General features: G+C 35.2%; 1 protein-coding gene across 1 annotated transcript in view; it reads right to left on the bottom strand.

Annotated features, from left to right (window-relative positions):
• Positions 1–18,402, bottom strand: part of LOC124364796 (LIM domain-containing protein jub) — a 70,583-nt gene extending 52,181 nt beyond the window's left edge. The window contains exons 1-2 of the mRNA XM_046820556.1: positions 16,419–18,402; positions 12,516–12,606 (exon numbers count right to left, since the gene is read on the bottom strand). Coding sequence (XP_046676512.1) covers positions 12,516–12,606; positions 16,419–17,924 — 1,597 coding nt within the window. The 5' untranslated portion in view covers positions 17,925–18,402. The remainder of the gene's footprint in view (positions 1–12,515; positions 12,607–16,418) is intronic.
• Positions 18,403–23,256: the final 4,854 nt, after the last annotated feature.

The raw sequence follows: 23,256 nt of genomic DNA, 5'->3' as shown, positions 1-23,256 counted from the left end.
AAACCCCCAAATAGTGCCGCAGTTGACTTTATACGGCAGTGAAGCAGTACGGTTACAGTAGAGCAGAGGGCGACTACAACGAAGGTCAAACCTCTGTATCAAACACAGGAATTAGCCTGCTGTCTTGCTGAATAAAAACGTGCTGTCGATGCTCTACAGAATTGATAATGGCTTACAAAATGTATTACGACAGAGCAATAGTGACTAAACGTCTGGCAGCGCCGCGCCGAGCACCGCAGTGACGGATGTTGGGACATTTAGCGACAAAGGTCAAGCAACAAAGGTCACGCACCACCAGCCTTATCTCGTCCTGATAAAAAGACACGCTCGGCTAACTCAAGCGGTGTTCCGCTTAATTATACTTGTACACAACACCGAACTGTACTTTGTTTGAAGTTTATTTTTGACGATGGAAGAATTGTGAAGGGAACAGGAGTGTTTCCGGACATTGGTCATCGTTCAGTGAAAAAAAATCAGTAGCACTACGTTTCAAGATCTGCAATCTGGTCTCTTCTTCAGGTAAAACAAAGTTATTTACCTGAAAAAGAGATCAGATTGCAGATCTCGAAACGTAGTGTTACTAATTTTTTTCACTGAACGATGGCAAATGTCCGGGAAATCCTGGTTCGTTCACCAAACTGTAGATCTATCAGTATCGATCCGTATGTTCGGAATTGATCACGAGTCAATTTACACTGCACTCGTCGTGGAATAAATGACGTTGTGCCCGACATGTATTACAAGGATCTTTTAAGCTGCCATTAATTAATATTTTGGCGCGTTGCCAAGGTTTGCCAGTAGGATGGTCGATTGGCGAGCGTGGGTCGACAGCTCGAACTTTAGTACAAGTTTCAAAGTAGTTCAAGTATAGAAGTTAGCATCTACAAGCCCTATCCTAAACGGACTTGAGTATTTGATATCTCTGTAAATAAGGCTTTCAAAAACACAAAAAGACTTAGTTATACATTTTTACGCCTATATTTGTCCCCTACTTTACCCCATACCTGTGACAAGTTAAATAATTACTAAAACAAAAACTAAAACTATCTTAATTTTAGAGTGTAACTAACGTAATTCCATAAATGTCCAGCATGTCCTAGGTACACTTTTGAAAATCTTCAGCAAATAGGTTTCTTACTATCCTAAATGGACAGCTCTGTAAATAAGGCTTTAGCTTATTTTTAGGCAATATTTGTCCCCTACTTTACCCTATACCGATGACGACTTCAATAAATTACTGGAACAAAAACTGGTAAACTATCTTACTTTTAGAATGCTAACTAATTCCATACAATTCCAGAATGCCCTAGGTACATTATTTTAAATTCCCACCAACTAGATTTCTTAAGCTTTCGTCGAAATTTTAAGAGGTGATGATTGTGGATTTTACTACGTTCTTCTAATCGCTTATGGCATGTCGCATGTATACTGTCCATCAGGGAGTCCACATCAGCCCACGGACGTAAATCAGTTTGAAGGCCACTTATTGTATCAGACCGCCAATGCACTATGAATGCACAACTACATCTTCAGCCCAAAATAACATTTCAAATCGACATCTAGCTCGATTACAATATCGAAACACACCGTACACATTAATATTCTTCATGGATCGATTACACGATTCATTTACCGCAGTGGAATTTCTCCAGCGATCGATTGGTTTCCTCAGAGTATCGTAAAAAAAATTAAAAATCGTGTTCGCTGATTCGTTCGATTTCCAATCACATTTACAAATGAAGAGTATCCGGAATTAAAATTAAAAGTTTCATGGTGTAACAAGTGCACTTTAGAGACTTATCGTATGCGAAATTTAACACCGTGTTTATAAATCAGGGATATAGCCGACTTGCCTTTCTGATATGTTTTGGATTTGACATTTACTTTATTAAAAAAAAACTTGTTACTAACGGTCTTTGCATATTATAAAGAATTGTTTATGACAGTCCCGTTGTCACAATTCAAGTAATAAATAATTGCAATGACATACAATAATGACTAAACGCCACATAAGTTAAAGTTAATAAGTTAAAAAAAAAAAAACATTACGACATAAACAAATAATTTTGCAGAAAATGTACTACATTTATGAATATTTTATTATTTTCGTAAGAAGCACCCTTCTATATGTAAGCCATGAATATGAAGAAAATTTATGTTTTGGCTCATTCAATCAGGCAAACAGGGATATCACAGAGTTATCTTATAACACGATAGAAACTTATCACACAACAACACGAAGATTATTCTGTGCCCTAGTTGAAAATTCGTGTTTGCAAATTATGGTACACGGACAGAAGCATTTTTATAATTTGCGTTTCAAGATTAAAACTAGCAACATTGTTATTTGAGCTGGGCCATCAATATTACGGAGATATAAAAATTTGCCACATCTTTTTGGAAAACAAAAGTAACAGTCATAATATTCTGGAACTAGTTAATAACTTTAAAATAACAGATTCGAAACGACAATTAATTAAAGTTAAATTTTAAATAAAAAAACAAACAAAAGCTATAAACAACCTTTTGTGGCTCACAAATATTGAACGGCTTTCCTCAAAGCTTACGCGTTTTATAACCTTTGGCTTTTACACACACCACTTAATACAATATTTAGTATTTATGTTGCACTGCACATAAACAACTTATGGTCTACAACTAAAATCTACAAGTCAACACTTTATCACTGAAAACTGTTGATAACGATATCAGCTAGTCCACACACAGACACAATCTTGCATCGAATCGACCAGTGCCCGAGTTCCCGGAAATGCAATGTTTAGCCCAGCGACCGCACCACTTCTGAGGACCGTCACACGGCGTGGGTGGCCGCAGGAGCACGTGGAGCACTCGTCAGGTACAAGAGCAGCGCGACACGGACACGAGCCCACTGACGGACCCACGCCGCGCCAGCCCCCGCGACACTACCGCTACCGGGGCAACCCACAGAATACGTCATACTTCTGCCATCGGACACCTTCCATCAGGGGTACATTTACACGGCCAACACCATACTTCTGCCATCGGAGACCTTCGATCAAGGGTACATTTACACGGCCAACACCATACTTCTGCCATCGGAGACCTTCGATCAAGGGTACATTTGCACGTCCAACACTTCATACTTCTGCCATCGGAGTCCTTCGATCAAGGGTACATTTACACGTCCAACACTTCGTACTTCTGCCATCGGAGACCTTCGATCAAGGGTACACATCCAACACTTCGTACTTCTGCCATCGGAGACATCGATTAAGGGTACAATTACACATCCAACTTCTGCAATCGGATACCTTCGTTCAAGGGTACATTTACACGTCCAACACTTCGTACTTCTGCAATCGGAGACCTTAGATCTAGGGTACATTTACACGTGACTTCTGCCATCGGAGACATCGATCAAGGGTACAATTACACATCCAACTTCTGAAATCGGATACCTTCGTTCAAGAGTACATTTACACGTACAACACTTCGTACTTCTGCAATCGGAGACCTTAGATCTAGGGTACATTTACATGGACTTCTGCCATCGGAGACTTCGATCAAGGGCGAGGATCTTAAGTTAGAATGTCACCACCAGTATGACACATGCAGCGGACTTTCTTACCTCGACAACGTGAGGTTGTTGGACCTTACAATTCTCTTCTAATCAAGAATGGCCATCATGTGTGAAGGAAGACAGATCTCAATCTTAAACATATACCTGTTACGTGTTACAGCGTACACATTTCACACCAAACAAGATTTGAGAAACCCGGCTGGGGTAAACAGAAACGCGCGCGGCGCTGAATTTAATACGCGTCCGATTTCCTACCAGCGGAAATCGCAAGGTCGGCGAGAGTTACCCATTGGCAAAAGTACAAGTTACATGGGCTGGTTGGTGAAGGCCGTCCTAAGACCGACAAGACGTCTAAAAAGCAGGCGTGCGTACAAGTAGGTATATCGTGTCATTGACATTCGGTTTGAGTGGACTGTCCGCTCCGAGACGGGCTTCGCGCTGCTGTGGCACCCAAACATGGATATATAACCAGTCCCAACGGTCAACACCTTTGCTCTCTAGTGAGTAAGACAGTGTCGAAATGTAACGCCTTTTTAGCAAACGCCACGGCCGCTAGGATCAGCTTATTGCAGAGGTCTGAAAGTATCTTGTAACAAGTGATGGAAAGTGTACGTGAAGATACACACATAACTACTCATATTTAATGCAATTTTCAGAACGTACTGACATTAATGATAAGTTTAGACATACATTTTTCAACTTCAGTAGTTTAGTAATCGCAATTTGTAGTTCATAATTCAATTACTTGTAAACCAATAGCCAGGCTAGTTGTAGTCACATGGTTCTGTTTAACCATATTTATTAGTAATGTTGATTGTACTAGTAGTACACTATCTTTGACATGTAATATAAATGCTCTAAAATAGATCGAATTGTGATAGCACTTAAGTCAGACATAATAATTAAGGTGCTTATTAACTACTGAGCACTCTTAAAAGAATTTTTTTCTAACTCATAAGAATATAATAGGTGGAAAATATTGTGACTGAAAATGCAAAATGTCTAAAGCACTGAAAACTGGTATTACAATCCTATACGACAAGATACTACTGTTTCATATGTTTCACAGTAAGCAACAACAAAAAGCTAACGCAAAGGACTCAAACTAAAAGCCCACCAGTACACAGACAGCATCTAGCTGCACTTGTAACAATGGAGGACCAACTGATTTGTCTTTGTCTGCGTTCTATGAAAAAACTTATTATTCTCTGGACTCTGAAAGTTTTTGATATGACATTGGCACAATGAAGACACACTACACAATAAAGGAACATGCTAACATTGGTTTGATATGCGAGCATATAAATAACTTGTGTCAAGTTTAGGTCAAGTTTGCAGTGGTTTATGAAAACACTCTTATCATGTTTGAAGAAATATCTGAGGAAACCGCTGATTCCTCAAGACTGATGAATCCTACAATCAGGGGATTAGTGATGTAAGCAGACAGTCAGTCATACTTAGGTTCAAGCACCTCTGCATTTGATCAAATCCCAATAACTTCTTTACCTTTTGATTGAGCCCAGAGTTGACAAGTTTCCAAACCTATATAGATCTATTCTTTCTTGTCACTGGCGAAAAGTGGTGGGTAATGTATATAGGAGGCTCTTGTGACTTGAGCCAAGGCTTCAGTATTGGCTTAATGTCTTCGTGATTAGAATTGTGTTAGGTTGTTGTCTGGTGGAAAAAAAGAGGTCATGATGGCAGTAGCCAGTTTGGCTAACATCCAAAGGATAGCGTAGGATACCACCACTAAGTGCCTTCCATGTGCACCAGGTGTAGTTCTAAACTGCTGTCTCAACCTTGCTCCCTAGGACATTGTTTGGGCTATGGCCAGAAGGAGTGCCTATTGTCCTTAGTAGGTAAGGGTTATAATAACCTTGGGCTGCAAGAGTGGCATGAACTTACAGCAAAATTAGTATCCTTATTCAGAGGGATGCTTTGCACATGATCTCTGGTCTGAATTTTCTTTTGATAAACTCTTCACAGTTGTGATACTTTTAGGGAGGCTTGGTCAGAGCGAAAGGAACCTCTACCACCAGCGAAACTTGAATGGTTTACGGATGGCTTTAAAACAAAAAATGGTACAGGCTGGGATTGTGAGAAAGAGACCAAGCAAGAAGCTCGTGGTCCGTATGGGTCCTAATCCCACAGTTTTTCAGGCAGAAGTCACAGCCATTATGGAATGTGCTAGTCAGAATCTTCATCTGTGGTATAGGCAGTTGAAGGATTAGCAGTGTTAAAGGAGTTGCACTCTTGTTATCACATTGTTTCTTTCCTTGGCAGAATAAAAAATGTGACTGTAGGGTCCCATTCATGATGGAAGTTTTGGGAATGAAAGAGCTGATGCCTTAACCAACTTGGGCTCTTTATGATGGTATTCTAATGAGGTTGGATTAAATAGTACTTACAGAAGGTAAATAGCCCTCTTTCTTCACTTTTAGCCTTACTTAACCCTTCCCATGCATATTGAGGTAAAGATAACTTCAACTTGCTTATGACGACAAATTTCACTACTGTTTTGTCGCTGAATGCACACAATTGTTTGTAAAACTGGTGTTAAATGCATTAAAATATTAACTGAATGTAAGCTACGCTCTATTTGTAATTCTCAGCCACATGTAAGCAATCTGAAATGCCTTTTTATTCCGTTTACGCTGGTGCGTATGACGACTTTTTCTGAATATAGAGAATGACAGTGCATATCTTGAAATCTGCTCATAAGCTCTATTCCTACGTCAAGTAGCATGCTGTATGTTACAGTTAAACATTCTTTTCAGCGACTGTAGGATGACTAACAGAGATTTCAATTTTGTGTTATTTTATTATAGTTGTTTTTCTGTTTTTTTGTTTATTGGAAAATTTCATGTTTTTTTTACATATATTTATGTGTAAAAATATCTTTTAAACATTGTTACAAAAATTTGTCTTCATTTTTTACTTCCTACGTTAACCTCAGAAATCCTAATTCAAATAGAACTTTAAGTTAAATAACACTAGTTTTTTTTTAACTAATTGCATGCTAAGGAGAAATATAGAAATTTTTATCCAGTGCTCTAAGGGTTGACTTGATTGATTAACACTGACTCTCAGAGGATCCAACATTAATTTCAATCTTTTGGTTGTTTTAATAAACTATTTTGAACTTTGAGATAAAAATGGATTAACATAGACATGTTTCTGGTCCTACAGAGGAATAACTTAATAATCAGTACAAACTGTAACTTTAGAGAGTACATTGTTTTTGAGTAAAATAAGTTTGGATGTAGTCAGGAATTAACCTATAATGGTACAAGCTACCAGTACACCATACTACTACCTATTGCATGCCAGGGATCATGAGGTTGCATGCAAAATTTCAAGTCTATTACTCATTTCATTAGGTTACACATGTCACAATGTTACATGTTTTAACCCTTCCCACGCGGAATTTATCTTTCAATTTTGACTCATAACGCGTAATTAACTTTAAATTTTTTTTACAATTTACCAACTCTAATTTTTTTTAGTTAGTGGTGGCTATTAGGAATAAAAATAATACGCTATTATAAAATAATCATAACCCTATATTTTTTAACAAATTTTCAAATTTTACAAAAAATCGTCAGGATTTGCTATTGCATAGAACAATATAGGCCTATAACGACACAACAAATAAAGTAATAACAAAATAAAAAGATAATATATTGCTAAATACAACAGGAACACGAACAGTAAATAAGGAAATATGGCAAAACAGCGTTAAACACTAAAATATGCCGTGCTGGGATATATCCGTTTACCGCGTAATGGTTTGCCGCAGACTGAGGCTAAATCACGCCACGAGGGACAAAGCCACGCCCTCCCACCACTGCGATGCACCAATGAGGTTCAAACTGTAACATCTGCTTTCGGAAAAAGTATTCAACACTCCCTTGAACTCTAGCAGATTCCATGGCAACTACAATTTATTAAATGACACAAAATAGACTTTGAAGAATATATCCGTTTACCGCGTGGGAAGGGTTAAAATGTCATATGATTGTACTCTGTTTAAAAACTTCTTAATTGTCCAAGTTTTTTTTTTACCATCATGGTGACCCATAAGATTAATTTACAAAACATTCACTAACGCTCAGCCAACTCCTATGGGGGACAACCATCATCATCAAACCCGATCTTCCTAACATAAAAATGAAAATACATGTAGTATATCTATCAGTTCCTTCTCAAGATATCATACAAGAGAGAAATAAAATGTTTGCAGCCCATCAAGTGATTGGCTTTGCTAATACTCACCTACTAAAATATTTTGTGAAGAATTACATCAAAAAATGCTCAGGATCTTTTAAAGCCTAAATAAACATCAATCTTCTCAACATTAGATCAGGAATAGTATTCTAATTTTCAACTTCATGACGGCGTGTAGATGGCTGCTGACTATTTAATTACATTGTAGCAATATTAAATCGCTTGATACATTTTAACTAGGAGTATACTCATTCTTTACAAAACAGGCATTCCAAAGTGAATTGATCCACGCTGGTACTTATTTATGTTTTGAACATAATTAATTAACATATTTCTGGTTTTAATTAATTATGTTTCCAGTGCCACATTTGAGCTTGCCTTGTCATCTTCTTATAGTCTGTAGATTAAAAAATCATTACTTCACATGTGCCTTACAATTCAATATACCAACTTTCATGCTAACTGTCTTCACTGTACATTGACTATTCATGGGATGTGTGGAAAAACACATACAGACTACCCTAGTTAAAAGTTAGGGGTGAAGTGAAAAACTCCAATATACTCCTGAAGCCTTCCACATCACTACTAGGTGACACCCAGCACTACCTCAAGTTCACTCAGCTCATCACTCCAAGCGCAATATACTCTTGAAGCCTTCCACATCACTACTAGGTGACACCCAGCACTACCTCAAGTTCACTCAGCTCATCACTCCAAGCGCAATATACTCTTGAAGCCTTCCACATCACTACTAGGTGACACCCAGTACTACCTCAAGTTCACTCAGCTCATCACTCCAAGCGCAATATACTCTTGAAGCCTTCCACATCACTACTAGGTGACACCCAGCACTACCTCAAGTTCACTCAGCTCATCACTCCAAGCGCAATATACTCTTGAAGCCTTCCACATCACTACTAGGTGACACCCAGCACTACCTCAAGTTCACTCAGCTCATCACTCCAAGCGCAATATACTCTTGAAGCCTTCCACATCACTACTAGGTGACACCCAGCACTACCTCAAGTTCACTCAGCTCATCACTCCAAGCGCAATATACTCTTGAAGCCTTCCACATCACTACTAGGTGACACCCAGCACTACCTCAAGTTCACTCAGCTCATCACTCCAAGCGCAATATGGCGCAATAAATTGCCTGTAGAAAATGTGATAACATTTCAATTATGGTACTCAAAAAAAAAAATTACGTCTGGATGTCCAAAATGTCCAGCAATCCTTGTGTACGGTAGCACTTAAAAATCAGTTTAATGTCATTACCTTAGGCGTGCAATTTTGTAAACCAACATTCGAAACTTTAATTTTTAACATCGGTTTCATTGAATAGATATTGTTAATCCACCCTGGTCAGCGACTCGTTGAAAAGTGCAAACCGCCAGACTGCCGAGGGCGGTGTTTCAATAATCATGTGCAGCCCACTCGCGCTCAGTATTGCAAGAAGAAGCCATAACAGTGGTTGTTTTCACATATTTGAACATTTCCCATGAGGGCTTTGTACCAGCAATGGAAGGTTTAAAAATTAATTGCTTGCTAAGAAGCCCTTTTCAAATATTTACAGCAGACTTATTGAGCAGCAGTGCTTTGCATTAAATCATAAATAACAAACAGCTAAGTATAGGTGAAGTAAATGACAATTTCATCCATATACAAGAAAGAAAAAAAACTTAAATAAGCTATAGGTCATGCCATATTTTTACTTCCAAGAAAGACTTTTAAAATCCATCAAGTTGTTTTTAACAGTAATTATTGTTATTATTGTATATAATCTTGTAATTGTATAAACTTTGGAAAACAAAGTATTTAAAGTAAAAAAATATTTTTAATGCATGTTAACATTTTCAAGCCCAGCGTAGTATCCAAAATTCCAAACTTAGTCTTTTAACCTATTGTATTCATTTAGCATTATAATTACGAAATATAATTATTTTTACAAAAAAGTTTTTACTTTGATACTACTGTAGCACAATCAGTACTATCAGATGTATATATTTGCATATATAAATATTTGTGTTGAAACTTTTGGTATAATACATACACACAAGTGGTGTGTATAGTAATAAAATTGCTGGATAAAAACATTTTTATAGATTATATATTACTTTTTACATAAGTACTTTGACACCACCGTGACTTTGGTCACCGATACTAATGGTGTTGGCGTGACATAATAATGAAACATATGAGAAAATAGCGAGAATCTGAGTTAGCTAACAGTAATATAAACATGTGAGAGACTTGCGCGAATCGAGTCAACTAATCAGATCAGCTGACACACAAGTTGTTAACATAAAAAAAATAATCAATGCTTAGAAACCTGATTTCCAGAAACCAAGGTCAATTTGGTATTCTGAGACATCTTAATAACCATTTTTTAATATAGCGATAATTAAAATGTATTAATGAATAAAAAACATTCTGGGTCTTAATAATACCCCTGTACTCTAAAACACTGTGGCATCATCAGTACTGATGGTGTGACATGTGTACAACACTACTGTGGGGTCATCAGTACTGATGGTGTGACATGTGTACAACACTACTGTGGGGTCATCGGGATTGAACGTATTAAATCATACTCTGGTTTCTTACGTGTGAGGTGTAAATAATTAATGTATGCCTTACTATATGGAAATGGCTGGTGGATGATGAAAAGGGGTGGTAAGAATATGGGGGGGGGGGAGGGAGCAGTGAATGACTGATGACATAGGGGCACTCAATTTTTGTTTGCAAGAACATCCAAGTATGAGGAGCTGGTGGGGAGGGACAACATAATTTCCTCCTCCTTTGAGATAATAAGTCTTGCTTGTGAAAAGCCACTGTTCTGGAAGTAGACGAGTGTCTGGGCAGGTACCTCAAAACATTCCTATTTACAACTTACTGACAAATTCAACCAGCACAGGCAAAATGTTATATCAAACCAAAATGCCACAAAAGTGTATAAATTATAACCAAGTGCACGTGCACTGGAATTGTCCATTTCAACCAGACATACATGGTAAAAAAATGAAAGTTACAAATTTTTTGTTGTAAAAATTAAAAATGACTAAGACAACTAAATATAACGCATAGAATACAAAATCTGTAAAAATGATGTAAACTAATTTTTAAATAATTAGATGATAGAAAGTGATCATAAAAAAAGAAAAAGAAACAGCTAGACCAGGAAAAATTATAACACCAATGGTAATTATTATCACTAGTAAATTAATACATTTTCCAATATTACTTTTTTTATTGTGCAGATGATTTCATCATCAGGCACTTCACAAATGGCAATGTTTATGGGGAGGGGCAACCTGCCCTGAGTACCATGGTTGTACATTGAATAGGGAGGTTGATGTTATAAGCTGAAGCAGGAAGCATGATATCAACAAAGCCCACAGCCAGAGTTTAGATGATGAGCATACAAGCATGAAAACAAAATTGTAAAGAATAGATACAGATACCTTAAGTTTGATAACTATGTTTATATTTAGATATTATATTTATATTTGTGGAGTGGGGAGGCACCAAGGCTATGATTGTTCCAGGCACCACAAACCCTACAAACAGCCCTGCAATGTTGATAACCACACCCACCACAAACCCTATGAATAGCTCTGGCAATGTTGATAACCAAACCACAAACTGCAAGTTACACAATGGGCAGTATTCTAGTGCTGGCATGACAATGATCCTATTTCTATAATATTGTACACAACAGAATGATCCCAGGTGCACCCAAACACCCTTGGTGCCCTCAGTTGGGAGCTATATATCGTGCATAGTGGGCAATGCATAAATATCACAGGCTTCTGACAACATCTAGGTACTCAAATATCCCCTTGGTGCTCTCAGTTGGGAGCTATATATCGTGCGTAGTTGGTAATGCATAAATATCATATGCTTCTGACAACACTAGGTACTCAAACACCTTTGGTGCTCTCAGTTGGGAGCTATATATCATGCGTGTAGTATGCAATGCATAAATATCACGTGCTTCTGACAACACTAGGTACTCAAACACCCTTGGTGCTCTGAGCTGGGAGCTATATATCGTGCTTAGTTGGCAATGCGTAAATATCATATGGTTCTGACAACACTAGGTACAGAATCAGCCTTGGTGCTCTCAGTTAAGAGATATATATCGTGCTTAGTTGGCAAAGCGTAAATATCACATGGTTCTGACAACACTAGGTACACAATCAGCCTTGGTGCTCTCAGTTAGGAGCTACATATCCTGCGTGTAGTAGGCAATGCATAAATATCACATGGTTCTGACAACACTAGGTACACAATCAGCCTTGGTGCTCTCAGTTAGGAGCTATATATCATGCTTAGTTGGCAATGCGTAAATATCAAATGGTTCTGACAACACTAGGTACTCATACAGCCTTGGTGCTCTGAGCTGGGAGCTACATATCGGGCTTAGTTGGCAATGCGTAGATATTACATGGTTTTGACAACACTAGATACTCAAACAGGCTCAGTGCTCTTAGTTGGTAGCCATAATCATGCTTAGGTGTCAATACAAATATAACACGTACTTGTGACACACCACTTGGACGAAAATTATTTTTGTTTAGTATTCAATGATACGGTACTTCAAAATGACAAATTTTGCTTAGCAGACACATTCTAGCTATTCTTTTCCTAAAATAATTAGATAGCTCTTTAGCTTCCTCTGATCTTGGTTTAAAAACTAAAAGATAAGAGAAAGATTACTTACCAAAATATTCTCCTTCCTCTTCTTGCTTTTCCATTTCTTCCTCAAGTTGCCTGGTTAGCTCCTCAATTTTACGTTCTGCTTCAGTTGGCCCCTAAAAGTAAACATGTTAATTTTACACCTAAACTTTAGTAGTGGCATCTTTTAAACTTCGTACTTAAAGCGATTATCTGGCAGCTAAATGATAAGTAATGTGTTAGCTTATTATACCAAGAATCCAGATTTGAGCTCCATACCATTACTTTAATTCCTAACAAAAAACGTCTAAGGCTATTCTAAAATAAAATGATGATTATTTCTAGGCTCGTCAGATTTTATTGTTCCTAGACTTTTTACATTTGGAAACGTTCCAATAAATAAAGTGTTCATGTCAATTATTTTCAACTAATTTTAGTGCAGTAATGAGTTAAAAGTTGTTCAACCAGTATAGTGTTTGACATTGTTTTTACATTGTTTCAAAGTATAATAATAATTAAGGTAATAGAGCACTTAAGATTTTAGCATCAACAAATTTTTAGTCTCAGAGAGTTGAATCTATCGTTGAGTTACTAGCGATAGAATCGGTTTAACAATTTATTGGGATCAAGAGAAAAGATCTGATTTGGAAATTGTTATATATTATTTATTGTTGTTTCACTTATTTATTTGTTTTTGTATATAGGTGTTGGGATAAAATTATTTCTTGGACTATTCAGGTATTTTGTGCTATGTTAGTCTACCAGAATACAGGGTAACACTACAATGATAGCCAAGAGTATTTCTAATCGGTACTTTCCTATATTAGACTCTCTAACTTAATCTGAGGCTGGGAAAGTATTGATCAAAATTACCCCCCCCCCCTCCTCACCCACCAGTGTGGACTTTGGTAATCCCGCATTTCTGTCAGAAAAAGAAAAACATTCCTTGAAATAGGACACAAATTCAAACTCAGATCCCGTAAAAGCTTGTAAAAGTTAAATTTTTACTTTTTAAAATCTATAATAATCTATAAAATCTATAATTTGTCTTTATATTGTATAATGATAAATAGTCAATAAGTATAGAAGATACAACTAGAATTATTATTTTTAGTTTACTTTCTCTTTGAAAGACCTATAATCGTTTAACAAGTTATTAAAATAAATTTCTATTAGTAAAACAATTAGAGTTGATATAGCAACTGTAGAGAATTAACTTACCCAACACTGTTTTATAGGCATCATACAGGTATTTTTAAAATCCTAATAGCTCATTTTCAGGATTTTACATATTTTATTTCCAAGAATGCATATTGCATATACACATGCATGCTTTGTACATTAAGTGCTAAAGTCCAATTTCCAGAAAAACAGTAAAAAAATAACTAAATTTTAACTATCCAAATGAATTTAAAAAAAAATAACTAGTTCACCAACATAAAATTGTTTTATCTTCTCCAGTTTAACTATCCAAATGAATTCTTTAAAAAAAGCCAGTTCACTGTAAAGTTTTTTATCTTCTCCAGAATCTTATTTAAAATTCCCTATTAGAAAGCAGTAATTACCATTAGCTACAGATCTTCACCATTTTAAGGTAAATAAAACATTCTGTATCACAGCATACTAAATTTGTTAAACTTTTATTTAATAATGCACGTGTCAGGTATATTTAACCGGAATAACTTTATAAATTATAAAAATATTCAATTTTCACTCACAACATAGGTGAGAAACTTGTCAAATCCATTCAAAATTTAAATTTGAAGAATATCTTGCATTTTGGCATTAGAAATTTTAGAAAGGTTTACATCTAAATGTACAAAAAAATGTAAGTGTACATTAAAAAGTGTTTATGTTCAATAATGTGATAAAAATTGTACACTTCAGGTCAAAAAAATCCAGTGAATCTAAGTATTTTATTTAACCAGTGACATGTAGTTGTGGTTCAATGACAAAGGCAATAAACGAATGATGAGATGTATGTCAAGATAGCACATAATAAAAGCACTCAGAAATGTGTAAAGATCTGACATAGTCAGTTTTTGTTATAATTTAGAATAATTGCAAAATAATACTCCTAAAATTTCAAATTTGCATATTTTCATCAGTGTCCATATAAAGAGTTCTAAATATTCATCGTTTAAATATTTCCTAAACATGTTTTATCTTATCTTCGTCCACAAAAAGTGGTAGCCTGTATCTGTATCTCTGTTGGTTTATTAGATATAGAGCTTGAAGTGTTTGGCGTATCTCTGTGTCAGAATAAAAGAACTATCCAGAAGATGACTATATGTCAAGTTTTTATGACTTATTTCACATAAAATCTAGAATAGATACCAAAAGAAGGAGCTTATCTCTTAAAGGATTATTAATTTTTAGTTTATTTAATTTAGAAATAAGCTTATTATTGGGACCATTGAATATAAATATGAAAAGTGCTTATTTTTACATGTTTTGTAAGAATTACATTATTGGTATTCTTTTACGATTTATTAATACTTTTACGGAAAGGCTGATTGCCATTTAAGCCTTATTCAGCCCGTTCTCATGAGCCACTGGCCTATGGGAGGATGTTATCAAACAGAATAAGGGGAAGTCCATACAGTTAAAAATTGATAGTACTAATTAAAAATGCTACAGTCACAAACAGGGTTTGAAAATGCACTATCTATAGCTCCGATCCAAAGTCTAGCCATAGGCTCTTCCAATCTGGTGGCAAATAAAGATATAGCCATATTTAAGAAGGTAAAGCTTTGATAATATGTTGAACATAAGAGTCACTGAATTTTATTTTATATTTAAAAAGCGTATTTGAAGAATTATTTATTGCAGCTGTATTGTTAAGTATTTTAAGTACTTAACTAATATGGCAATTTTATTAATGAACTAATACCTGGAACAAGCAGTATAATTTTTGAACTTTTTTTATTATTGTTATATTAATTAAGTGATCGTTTTATTACATTAGTACAATTTGGAATTTTGTAAGGCAAACTGTAATTTTTTTTTGTGTTTTTCATTTTGATTTATCACAAATAATATATTATTCAAAACTATTAGAAATTGTATACATATTATATTGTTTCTACTGAAAATAAAATGTTCTATCTTTTGTATATCAGCCTACTGAAACTGTCATACCAACAAACATAACTAGTGTAACTAAAAAGCCCTAACAGTTTACTGCAGGTAATTAGTCATTAGTCATTTATTTACACAGTAAAACATACAAGTTTTCTTTGCTTGTCAACAAGGTAGTGTTTATCGAAGTTGTAGAAATCAAACATTGTTGAAATACTTGGCATTACATCCTCTACAGTTCTTTCACTCATTAGAAATAAAGAATTTAATATGAGGTTGGGGACGGTCTATAACTTTGAAAAAAGACAAAACTACATTTAGATTTAACTTAGACTTTTTTTAAGTGGGCACTATCTGTATACATGTAGAGCCTAGTTTACAAATCATCTATAAAATAGATTTTAATCTACAAGATACTTAGTTTCAAAAGTACAAGTTCATATTAAGATTTAAGAACCGCTTTGTACAAAATATCGGTCACATCAACCTCAAAATTTGCTTTTTCCAAAATATTTTTCTGATTCCAAGACTGTAAAAGTATATTATCTCAAATGCAAATATTAAGTGGAATCTTACTGAATAAAATTGTATAGCCTACTACTTTATATTGTATTAAATAGAAATAAAATGAAGGTAACCTATGTAAAATTACAAAAACTAGCATCCAAAAGAGAAGTAACTAAACAAGTCCCAGTTTTAAACCTTAGTTTTATAATTTTTTAAATTGTATTATAAAACTTCTAAAAATTGACACTAGCTCTTCTCATATATTTTATTGACATAGACTGCTAACAGAGAATTTTGGCACTGAATGGACTAAGAAACTACTAATTCTTGTGACAATAGATGCAAATAATTTATGACTTACCTGAGAACGAGGTGGTGTTACATTGTAAGGGAGTAAATTTTTCCCACTTCCTGGCATAGCTTTCATCTTTGCTGATAGAGTAGGGCTAGGAGAGCTATCTCGTGGAACAGGACTTACGCTGCCTGCTATACCTGACATCACAGAACACTGGTTACTCATTGCCACTGAAGTTTGTCCAGTGCCGGCAGACGCTGCTGGTGTCGATATTGATTTGGATATAACTGGATTAGGTAAAGCAGAGTGAGGTCGTTGCTCATAACCACTTGCATGTGCAATAGGAATTGGCTGTTTTTGAGTTGTAGAGTATTGTTGAGACGGTTGAGAAGCCGAATGTTGTTGTGAAGGTTGAGGGATACACATGCCAGTATTTGCTTGATTATGCACTGGATATGGAGGAGGCATTGTGTTTTGTGAAACCATTGTTTGCCTTTGTTCAACATGTAATGGAACCTGGGGACCTGGTCTTGAAGATTCATAGTTCTGCATCTTGTTTAAGTCTTGTATGTTCTCGTACACTGGAGGAGCTTCATATGGTGGAACTGGAATATCTTTGTTATTACCAAAAGAAGTGGAACTGCTAAATTTGTTGCCGATCGGTACTTGAGGTTGAGCTTTCTTATAGTTAGTCTCATATTTAAAGTTACTGCTGTTATCAACACTGATATAACTGGTTCTAGGACTGGAATGTTTCGAATCTTGAGAACTGTGGCTTGAATGTGTATTGGAATGTGTTTGTGGCAGCTGGTGGTAATAAGGAGGTACTTGAGGTGCTGCTCTAGAATTATAATAATCAATGTTTTCATATAAAGGTGAATTTTTCGAATAGTCATAGTTTGGCATTCCCGCAACACTGGTTCTGGGGCTGTTTGATTCCCTGCTAGATCCACTGTGGCTGTGTGTTGGACTTGCGGCACCTGGCTTTACCACCAGCGATGAGCTGTAGTATTTGTTGTGGTCAATTACACCATGAACTGCACCATTTATATTAGGATTTGCATAAACCTGTGAATGTGCTGGTCTCTCATTTACACACATATTTGAAATATTTGAAGTTATAGTTTCCACTTGCTTGGGTGTAGCAAACTTTGACGCTGCTATAATATTGCCTCTCTCATACATTTTGTAATCAGACAATTGTTGATATTTAGGTGGACCAGAGCCTTCAATTGCAATACTTTCTATTGCTCCGGGGGCTCTCTGTTTAGATTCAGCCAATCTATTTTTATCTTGCAAATTTACAGCTCGGACAGGTGAATTGCTACTGCTAGCAGGTAGAGATCTTGATGCTATTCCTGATGAATTATCATCATATGAACCAATCCCATTCATACTGGATAGAAATCCATTTGACCTTGATTTTCCAGGCCCTTGACAATCTGTTACTTTAGGTGTTAACCCTATTCTGCCATAACTTGGTTCAGTTGTATTGTCTAAATCACTTATATTATTACTAACTGGCCCAACATAATTATAAGAGGCCTTTTGTGGATGCACATATTGATCCATAGTAAACCAAAATGCTTATTGGAAAGAGTTTACTCCACTACTTGAAAAGAGGTTAGCTAAGGTTTTGTGAATGAATCACCCATTGTCAACAGGTTGATAACCTTTATAAGTGGTAAAACAATATTAAAATCCTTATGTATAAATTTAAACTATGAACACGTAATATAATAGTTGTTCACGATAGTTTATAAGTGAATTGAAACCAGATGTAACTACTGCTTGGTTGACAATAGCAAGTCTATATCAGAAAACATAAGTCTAGTTAATATATGTATGTGATACTACATACAGTTCTGCTACGGTTATATTTATAAAACACCATCTAATTCTTCAATGACATGACACTATTAAAACAAGTTCCACTGAATAAAACAAATTGACTATTAAGAGGCCGAAGGACACAAATGACACGAACAACAACAATCTAGTACACTTGGTCACTCACTTGCATACAGACAGACACAATAGTACCGAACGAACATACAATGACACAAGCTGAACTGAACAAGAAAAACAAGCTGTTCAAACCCCCGCAAACTGTTGGCATGAAAAAATCTGACACGGAATATTTGTTTACAAAAAGCGTATTATATAATATGAAAAATTGTCATGTGGACGTTTATAGAACTATAATTTAAGAACGCGTTATTTCAGTAACAAAGTACGATAATTTCATATTAATTTTTATATTAATGGCGTTTTACATAAATATATTATTGAAGAGTATTAGTATTAATACTATTGGATGTTTAATAACATTTTGCTCTGGTCCAACAATATAAAACAGAAAGCATACACAAATAACTTAAGAATAGGGCTTATTGGATTTATGAATAATATCTTATTTATTATAAATCTTTGCCTTCACATGCATAAACTAACTTGCCCAAGGAACGGGAACATTGATACCGTAACAATGTATTTTTAATGATAATCCTGGTGTTTGGTATGGAGATATTTGCTGACTGCCTGCCTGATTTCTAGGCAATCGGGTGTAATTTCAGTTTATTTTCTTATAACTTGTATCTATTATTTGCAATACATTAAATAAAACAATGAACAAAAATTAAATTTGAACAATAAGTAAATATGACATATTAGGTAAATTATGATTCAGTTTCAGAGACGGTTTCATTAAGAAGAACGAATTGTACGCCATTACGTTAATCTAAGTGGGTTCAGACAAAGTCACTATTAGGACAGAGTTCAAAGTCTAATACAATGTAAGCCGTTTCAAATTTCTTTTCATATTCCCTCAGATTAATTTGAAAACTTGAAACGAAAAGTAAAGAAATTAGCAATTTATGCTATAAATGAAAACATATTTTTTGGAGTTGAAAGGGATTCATATGACTATTTTATTACTGCTATACTTTCACAAAATGGATGTACACTAGCTTATTGACGTGACAACGTCTTAAATTAGGTTGCGGCTCGGAGTCACTCATGAAAAAGTGTAACGCCCGGTAACGTTACGATGCCCGTCCAGTGGGTCCGCCGCACGGGATAAAGCAGATAACTGTGGGACCGCCGCACGGGATAAAGCAGATAACTATGTTTATTCGTGAAAATGTGGAGTGCTTAGATTCGTCATTTACAACAACTACAACAATAAAGGTAAATAATTGTACACTGATATTTCATTATCGTAAACTATGATTGATTGATTAATTGTTAGATTGGCACAAAAGTTGAGAAACTGAGTTTATAGGTTATGTCATACTATTGACAAATGTTGATAGTGTTAAGTAAATTATTAGTTTAAATCACTCTGCAATCAATCGTAATTCAGTCGATTGAGAAGAAACAGCGCGTATTGCTAGTCAAACATTTAAAATAACAAATTATAACCTCTAACCTGTCATAACAGTGCGACCAAACAAACGAACTAAACCGACCAATCACCACGCGCGGAGTTAGAATTTAACTGTGTTTAGCAAGAATTTCAAATTCCAATTTTAGTAAATTGTTTTATTCAACTTTACCATTTACAATAACAAATTTTAATTAATTTCAAATTATGTACAATGTTTTAGTAAACAAAATATATTTCTATAGTTAAAATTTGTGCAATTCTTATTTTCATTCAATTCCTTGTTCCTATTGTGCAATTTAATAATATTCATATCAATAAATATTCTACCGAGAAAAAGACGTTGTCACGTAAAATCTTCGCCCGTAAAACCGACTTTACAGGCAACCATAATTTTTTTCCAGAATATTGAAGTCGAATGAACAAAGAACGATGTGCAGTTGAAAAAGAAGCTTACTCCATAGAAGAAGCTTCTACAGAGTGGAGACATGTTATGATTTGACGTCTTTTGCGTCTTATAACTGTAAAAAAATCTGTATTGTTTATTTTTAACAATAATCGTTCCAGTAAAATTTAGATAACGTTAACTTAGAACTTAGTGCTTTATTTAATACGATGTCATTTACAGACCCGGTAGACAAAATGAGATAGCTATCCACACGCTATCCAGAGTTTGTGGATCAATAAATAACAACGAACTATATCAGCTGCATCCTTAACTCTATCTTCTGTGGTTAGTTGAATGGCTCACTGGGTAAAAAGTTGAAATATTCCTTGAGTTTTGAGGGAAATTAATAAGATGACTGTTCCTTGTTCTAAATGTACCTCTATAAAGTCTCGCTTTCGAAATCCCAAGAACTGTGTTCATAACATCAAATACTCCATTTAAAAGGTTGTACATGGATTTTAATATCCCATTGCCAAATACTGCAAAAATAAATACTTAACGACGATTGTTGACGAATGCTCGTGTTTTTCTTTTGCTTATCTACGTCATTACATGACACGAAATCACAATAATGGGAAAACTATGTAACTTGTTTTGCTTATTTGTAACTTGTTAAACTACCATATATGTTTATACTGAAAGGGGTTATCTTTCCTGTCAAAAAACCTTAAAGACTTTCTGGATCAAAAAAGCATAGCAATAAGCAGGACTACGCCTTATAAACCTCAAGATAACGGCCAATTAACGTACGGTACTATAATATAACGGTATTAATATGGAAGACTGTTATACTGTTGCCAAAAAGTTACAATTTAAAAATAAATTTCTTCTGGGCGTATATTTTCAATGATTCATTACACTCTGTTAGACCCTTACTCCAAACTGTTACAAAAATGGCTCTGCATGTTTATTCGCTCCAGAATTCATCGAACGATCAATTTACGAACCTAATATTATATTACTTTACACATTAAAAATATTTACGTTTTAATGTATATGATCTACAATAAAATTATTTGAGGGTAGATGAAGGTTTTTATGCAATTTAGGGCCAAAATATGAGAAACTCTTACCCAATAGTTCTTGTCTCACTTTAAGAAAATTTAGCAGATAACTATGGCAGATGCTACGTTGCAAGATCTCCCTATGGTTCTTATGTGACCGGAATTTGTAAACCATAGCACTATTTACACGTAAGAAACCTATAAATGGCAACAATTTGATAGTCTCTTGATATGAGGATACATTATCAAATCGCTTCAAATTGAAAATGAAGCATACAACATAATTCGAAGAGAAAAGAGTAATAGTAAATAAGGTAAACACATCGATTACTTGAGTGTAGGCTTATGTGAATGTCTGTATCAAATTATGTGGGATGATGTGAAGGGATTGCATTAAATCACACTATGCATATTTCCTCTCTCTGACCTTCGGTCGTGTCCTTGTAGGATAATTTATTTATCTATTTCCTGCAACCAAAGATCTGGTTGTGGCTATGACATCAACCTCGAGTCCAAAAAACCCACCTCACAGTTATTTGTAGGAAGACTAACTCTTTTTGGCTTCTTCGTTAACGTCATAAAGATATAGTGGCTCCCCATTTGATGTTTTAGATTTGGTAGGTTGGATAGTCCGTTTCATTCCTGCATTAGAGTCTGGTTAAAAAATAACAGATACATTTTTTGTAGAGAATGTAAAGGTAGTTTTCGGATTTTTAGCATGCTTAGGTATTGTTATGAAGAGGCATCACAGGAGTATCTGAGCCGTCAACTGGATTGACTTCGGTGTCAGGTATGGGATTTCTGAGTTGATCCCTTCCCCCCAAAGAAGAACATTCTTACAGCTTTCGTAGATTCATTTAATTCATACAGCAAGATTGATTTCCACTTCTTCTAATTTGCTTATTTAGATAGAAAAATTGTTACCCCACCAAAATAATTTATTTCCCAGCACTGTAGTCAGGGCACATTATCTTAGTAACCGACTGCCTGGTCCTTTCGAGCTATTCCAATAATAGATGAGGTAATAAAAAATGCAATAATATATACATTACGTGAAAATAAGTGCATTTGATATTTTTTTCTTTAAGCGTGCAAAAGTATTGTTGAAATTGAAGAGGTGGCCGTAACAACGTTGTAACTTCCATTTTTTCAACAAATTGATTTAGTGGAGGAACAACGTTGTAAGTGTCTAAATGCAGGCTTCCACTACAAAAAAAACCTCCCTACTTTATATTTTAAAGGTTATTTCAGCTGTTGAATGTTGGTCACCCTACAGGAGTTTTGAAGACGCTCGGGGAACAACGTTGTAACTTGCAAAGATGGCTGACTCCAATACAGTCCATTTGTCATCTAATGCAATAAAACATCTAAACAGGGCAAAAAAAAAACTAGAGTTAATATTTCTAAATGGAAATCTAATGTGAGGAAGAGGAAAAGAGATAGTGGAGAGGCATATATTTCATCCCCGAAAAAAACGAGTGAGTGCTTTACTTCCACCAACTGAGGTAAGTGTCAACAACGTTGTAACTTCCTAGGCTAAACGAATTTATTGCTTTGATTACAAAACTGTTTTGTCGTTATAACAGTAATAAACTATTGTATATTTTTACTTTTATTATTATAATAGCTGTCTCCCTTGGCTTCACTCTCTACTTAATATTGAAATTTCCAAGATAACTTTATAACCATGACATGGAAACGGTATGTCTTCATTAATACTAGGTTATGTAATGTAAACAAACGCTGTACTTTCCTTGGCTAACTTAATTTTCATACTGGATGTATCTTGTTTTAATGAAGTAGGCACAATTAAATATTAATATCTATTTAGGCTGATCAAAAACATGTTTATTCCTGAATATATTAAATGTAATATAATTTTAAGTTGATGTTAGAAACAAGATGAAGTTAGCTTAGGGTAGCTTGTAAAATACCTTGCATTTTAACAATGCCTTCAATGATTATTTGTCCCATTCATTATTAGCCTATTGTTTAGTTTTTTGTTTTGTTTCAGGGTCCTATCTGCAAATGCCGTGGGAACTGTTATGCTCAAAACTTATCCACAGA

This window comes from Homalodisca vitripennis, chromosome 6 (genome assembly GCF_021130785.1).
Source record: "Homalodisca vitripennis isolate AUS2020 chromosome 6, UT_GWSS_2.1, whole genome shotgun sequence".
Lineage (NCBI taxonomy): Eukaryota > Metazoa > Arthropoda > Insecta > Hemiptera > Cicadellidae > Homalodisca > Homalodisca vitripennis.
Note: the sequence above shows the minus strand (reverse complement) of the source record. Positions and strands in the feature narration are given on the sequence as shown.